This window comes from Prunus persica, chromosome G3 (assembly GCF_000346465.2).
Source record: "Prunus persica cultivar Lovell chromosome G3, Prunus_persica_NCBIv2, whole genome shotgun sequence".
In the NCBI taxonomy this organism is placed as follows: Eukaryota; Viridiplantae; Streptophyta; class Magnoliopsida; order Rosales; family Rosaceae; genus Prunus; species Prunus persica.
This window is the reverse complement of record NC_034011.1, coordinates 10,766,307-10,772,371: the sequence shown is the minus strand read 5'-3', so window position 1 is coordinate 10,772,371 and position 6,065 is coordinate 10,766,307. Positions and strand designations below refer to the sequence as shown.

Genomic DNA, 6,065 nt, shown 5'->3' with positions numbered 1-6,065 from the left:
TAAATGCTCACCCCTACTCATTTTCAACCACCATCATCTCCTTTATACACTTATGAAAATTCTATTCGTGGCTTGAGTGCAATTTTGTCACCATATCAACCAGATGCCTTAAAGAAACACCATTACTTCTGCAACTACGTATACACACCTAAGTTCTTTTCCCTTTAGTGCAATATTGGAATCATTGACTCTACAAGTGGAAGGGATCATTCGTTGAAGGACAAGAGTTCAATTCCTCCCTGTAACTTCAAACTTATTGGGGCCAAATACTTCAACAAACAAAAGGTCTAATAGCTTTTTTTTATTTAAAAAAAAAAAAGTCATGAAAATAGACATGAATCCTGCTAGGGACTTAGGTTATGGGATCTTTATTTCCACAGTTTCTGCATGGGTAAAAAGAGGTACTGATCCAATCAGTTTCACTTCCAAATAAAAAGTTCGAGGGGCTATAATAATCATATCAAATTATTACTATTTGAAAGATGTATCATAATCCAGTCAAAGGATGGATTGGAGGTTCTTAAATCTATAGAATCTAGTGACGAACCCAATACAACATGCTCCATGGGTTTTAACTCTAACAAAACGCGTGCCATTACTGGATCTGAAGAATATGAACTCCAATAAAATTTGCCATCATATTCATTCCAATTTAACTAGCCAGTGGAATTTAGAAGAACGGTAACCTATGCATGAACGGCAATTCTACTTTTGAAGTTGTGGTGGAAAGACGCGTTTGGAAAGACTTTCTGAGAAAAAAAGAGCAAACCACTAGAGCCTGTTCTCCCCAGGGCCACAAGCTACACAACCATCGCCATCACTACCATCACCACCACTACCATCACCACCACTGTTACCAAATACCACCACCAGCGGCACTACCCAGCAATAGCTCCGCCATGGCGCCTAGACAAGCATAAAAAATAAAAAATAAAACAAAACACGCTCAACAGTGCATCCACTCAACAGACGAGATAATATACTTTGCCGGCTTGGTATTTTCATTTGAGCACCTTAGTACAAACCAATTGACAAAAATTCATTTCCCAATAACCAGAAGAAAAAGAAAAACCCTAAACCCTCTAGAAAATATCAATCACAATCTGTCATCGGCCTCAGTAACCAAATGTTGTTTTTTCAAAACAAAGAACTTACGGTATAATTGAGATACTAATCAACATTGGCAACAACCAACACATTTTGAAACCCATGATTCAAAAAATAGCAATTGAGATCTATCTTGGCATTATGGTCGAACAAAGTTTAAGCTAGCCTTTGAGGAGAATGAAAGTGATTATCAACAAGGACTGATGGGCTTGAAAATCTCCATGTTTAGTAGTACATATGTTATAAGACTAAAGGCATACATTTTGTTCAACATGCAATCGAAAAATGAAATTCTGAGCAATAAGCTCTCGTCATTATTCACCACTTGCATACAAACGGGTCCACTCCTTTGCTGCATAATTCAAGGGAAAAAAGAATTACTACACGTAACAAAAGTATTCTGCAAATACAGGTTAAAGGTATGGAATTTATGTTCAACAAATAGAGTAAAATGACAAAAGGATGAAATAGAGAAAATTTTCGAAGCTCTGTACAAAGTGACAGATTTGTTAAGCCTCTGCTGCCGTTAGCCATGAAACTTTTAAAATTACACGGGGCTAATATCCCAATATAAACCAAACTCGAGAAGTGGAACATAATTGATAATACCTGTTTCAACAGCTTCTGCTTCATTTGTCTTCCAGTGCTTTGCAATGTTCTCGGAAAGTGGATCATCCGGGTTTGGAGCACTCAGAAGTGCTTGGACACTGATCCAGTGACATAATAAAATTGTGTTACTAGTCAATTTATATATCATGATACAGGAACATGAGAATACAGAGATAACATATTTTAATTTATTGTGAGAATTAACTTCTGTGAGATCCCATTTCAGAACAGAGCTGAAATGTTGTATTCTGGTAATGCAAAATGTCACCTCAGCAATACTGTTCGGATTTGGAGGGCTGGACTCCATTTGTCCTTCAGGATATCAAGGCATATCCTCCCAAGCTGCCAAAAGAAAATCCTTCCTACTAAGAAACATAAGAGTTGAAACAATGGAAAGGAGTGAAAGGAGTGAAAGGAGAAAGCTACTTGCCTTATCAATGTTGGGATGATATATTTTGGTGAGGAAACGAACCTGTCAAGGGGAAAAAGAATAATAGAGGACAAGACACTGTTCAGCATTTGACATTACCAAAACACCTATGGTGAGCTGACGTAGTGCTAAGAGAGCAATATTTTTATGGAAACAAAACCAACTTCCTCTTTACAAAATTTCAATTACAATTAAAATGTCTATAGGCCAAAAGCATGAAACTCAGCAACTGAAGGTTAGAAGATATGTAAAGTATCACTTTCAGTAAAGTTATTAGATAAACCAGAACTTGGACACTCAAGTCTACTTTCATATTCCCAAATTTAATAACGTTTTGCATGAATCCATCCACAAAGCATCTGGGGCTACGTGCACAGGTCAACTTGGCAACTGGAAAAGTTCACTGTAAGAACATAATAGAGAACATACATATATATTTGCTGACAATAAAGTAACTGTTTTTTATACAAAAGCTGTACATCGTACAAATTAATGGAAGTGACCTGCCAAAACCAAATTGATCACAAGAAGTATGTTTTCCAATACCATTGGCATATTACAAACCTATACCATAAAAAACCCTTCCATATTATTTTTTTTATTTGGTGTAAGAACCTGATTTCATAAATAAAAAGAACATTTCAAACAGGGAGAAGTTGTCATTGGACATGCTTGACTACTCAAGTACAACTGCGAAATATTTTTGTAAAAACATCCTCACATTACATAAATGAATCTAAAACACAGCAGCAGTCTAATCTTTTAAGCTCGAAAAGAACTATACCCAAACTCATGAAGATACCAACACCAAGAAGAAAAGGCCACACTTGTTTTGCCAATAAATTAATATGTTCATGGAACATGCATCGGCGCACACACACCTATTATAAATTCTAGATGATGGACTATGAAACACCTTTTATTAGAATCTAGAGGCAGCACAAGCAAATATTATGAAGATAAAAATGTTTCAAAATATTATTCAAATTAAAAATACATAAATACATAAATCAATAATATCACATAAATAAGAAGTTTAAAAACAACTGAAACCACGTGCATTTCTAAGGGTAAAAACTCTTAACTGTAAAATGGAAAGGTTGGGGGATGCAAGTCAGGGAACAGTTTTACTTCCCAAAACTAGACAATCATCTGAATTAATAGGAACCCCATGACTGAAACTTTTAACATTACTAATAATGAACATCTATTAAAACACAAGTATCAACATATGATATTATTTTTCACCCAATTACATATTTACCTTGGGAGGTGCCATTGGATATTCTTCGGGCAAAAACAATTCCAACTTGAAAACCCCACCTAAGTAAATCAACAAATAAAAGAATATGAAAATGGCATACCATGAGGTGATTATAAACCTAAGTATCTAAGAAACAAAGTGATACAATTTGTTGTACAATTGCATAAAGATAGGTAACTGTTTAATGGCTATGTTTGATACAGATACAGTAACATGTTAGAGAAGGTTGCCCAGCAAGCAAGTACATACTATGATTTCAGAAAATTTGGTGGCATTTGAATGGCCAATGCAATTTGTTAAGAGAATTACAAAAGGAATACTAATATCTGGCTAGTCGATAAGTACAATTTATAAGTATCACCTGTATAACAATCAATAAAACTTTTGAACCAAGAAGAAAGACTTTCTCTTCCTCATAGAATCCTTCGGCACACACTCCATTATTTCAAAACAAACCCTTAATTTGAGTTTAAAGAAAAACAATTAGAAGAAAAAGGAAGGCAAGTGAAGAGGGAAAGACTAGCCATATCATCCTTGTGTCACAGCCACACATTCCCTCCTTATTCCAGAAGAAAATGTAATCCAAAATCCACGAACCTATAGAAACTTTTCATGAATTCTTGAGTTGCAATTTGTCTTGTGACAATCACTTACATTAGTCATGTGATGATCACTCACAAAAGCAGACAAATACTATTTAAGGTTATCATATGCAGAAATTTCAAGTTAAAGTTTAGATAATATTAGGAAGAAATAGCAATACATCAGCAGACATATTGAAGAACAAACTTTCAGTTTCTATCACAATAAAACAGAAAGTAAAAGGTGAAGATTAAAGGGGGAAAATCCTTCACTGGAAAAATTAAATTAGAGAAATAATGTGTGCCTAATCACCTTCATAAGGAGATTGAGCTGGACCAAGAATCATTACGTTAAAATATCGCATGTTTTCTTCTGAAGGAGAAGCACTAATGCCCGGAGCTGTAAAACAATATCATTAATTTGATGAAAAATCATCACAGAAACTTTGAAATTTGAATGTCAAGGTACCATAAATTCACAACCCTAAACTAGAAGGCTTAATTAATATTATTCCATCATTTCTAGACTCTTTTAAGATATATATGAAGTTCACTACTGCCATACGAGGGAGATCGTAAGAAAGAGAATATGAATCATAGCATAGTGATGACAAGGTTGACATAGGGTACCCAAACTTAGAGGCCAAGGTAAGCCTTAAAAGTTAAAAGGGTGCTGTCATACTATGCTCACAAAAGGGACTACCAGTAGTCATGACTCACGAGAACACCTACACAATTCAAAAATCAAACATACATATCTGAAATCTAACTCAGTTGGATCAAACACATAAGGTGAATGGGAATCCTTTGACACAAATCAATACATATGTATATCCCCTGAATTCTTATGGCAAATAGGATGCACAGTTTCCATGTGTCTGTAATTCGAAAAAGTAACCATACCTACTATCTACGGATTTGGTCTTAAGTTGCCTTTAACTAATGCAGAACTCAAAATAGAAGTGGTTAATTCATTTGCCAGAGGAGGCCCAGGAAACTCTCCTGACAAAAGGCATTTTTTCTTGTTTAACATTAAATCTAGAACCTACTTCTCATAAGGACTGAAGCACCCAAGATTATCCAAAATTACAACAATTAAAGTGTAAACCTAAGAACTCCACAGCTATATCTAAATTATTACCATAATTTAAGTTTAAACAACAATTTAATACATATATAATGTGTGCGAGAGAGAGAGAGAGAGAGAGAGAGAGACCCGGTTCACTGAGAAGCCTCTGCGTCTCCTAATGAATCAGAATCACAGGCAAATCATAAGCGCAAAATCAAAAACCGAAAGTGAAAGATTAATTAAATTAATGGAGAGATCGGAGGGTTTAGAAGTGAACCTTGATAATTCTTCGAGGGAGATTACTGTTCGCCATCAAGTCTCTTCTTCTCTTTGGGAAATTACTATTCCAGACGCGGAAACACAGAGATGCAGAAGAGAAGAAGACTCAGAAGACTCAGAAGAAAACGGAGATCTGGTAAATTGGTAATATGGTTTTTAACTTCGAACGAAAGCTTCAATTTTGCAACTCGCCTCTGCAATTAATTTTTTTTTTAAACTTCCAATTATACCCTTGATATGTTGACGCCAGCTTCTCAATGCAATTTGTACGAAGTTCTACAGCTTTTTTCCTGAAATAAAAATATAAAAATAATATTAAATGAATATTAAAAGGCAAAAAGATTTGGCTGGGCTGGGCATGAGTAACACTCCCTTGATAAAAATTTCGTACCATGAAAGCCCTCCTAACATTTAATATGATCATTGATCATTAATCATTACAAAACGATTCAGACCAAAAAAAAAAAATCATTACAAAACGATAAGGCCCTAAAAAATTCATTGTTACATTAGCTTAAAAAGATTATTCAAGTTGTTTAGAGTGAATATGCTCCTCACTCTACATCCGAGTTCGAATTCCCCTTCTTGTAGTTTAGATTAGTTTAAAGCAGATTATCCCTAACAAAAAAACTTTCAATATTGCATGGCTAACAAAATGATAAAAGATGAGATAAAAGCTTTTAATATTTACTCCCTCAAGCAAAGTCCTATGTTCGAGTCATAACA

At 34.8% G+C, this 6,065-nt stretch overlaps 1 protein-coding gene across 1 annotated transcript; it reads right to left on the bottom strand.

Annotated features, from left to right (window-relative positions):
* Positions 1,185 to 5,576, bottom strand: LOC18780513 (ubiquitin-conjugating enzyme E2 36). Its single transcript, XM_007212129.2, has 8 exons — positions 5,338 to 5,576; positions 5,208 to 5,235; positions 4,305 to 4,391; positions 3,411 to 3,469; positions 2,147 to 2,188; positions 1,985 to 2,058; positions 1,717 to 1,814; positions 1,185 to 1,459 (listed from the first exon to the last, which is right to left on the bottom strand). The coding sequence occupies exons 1-8, from the start codon at positions 5,371 to 5,373 to the stop codon at positions 1,422 to 1,424; spliced, it is 462 nt and encodes a 153-aa protein (XP_007212191.1). The 5' UTR covers positions 5,374 to 5,576; the 3' UTR covers positions 1,185 to 1,421.

Bases quoted from the DNA above. Each gene is read 5' to 3' on its own strand.
- LOC18780513 (XM_007212129.2), bottom strand. From the start codon at position 5,373: ATGGCGAACAGTAATCTCCCTCGAAGAATTATCAAG. The intron at 2,189-3,410 runs GTAAATATGTAA...TCCCCTTGACAG, and splicing joins ATCCAATGGCACCTCCCAAG to GTTCGTTTCCTCACCAAAAT. The intron at 1,815-1,984 runs GTGACATTTTGC...TCACTGGATCAG, and splicing joins ATCCGAACAGTATTGCTGAG to TGTCCAAGCACTTCTGAGTG.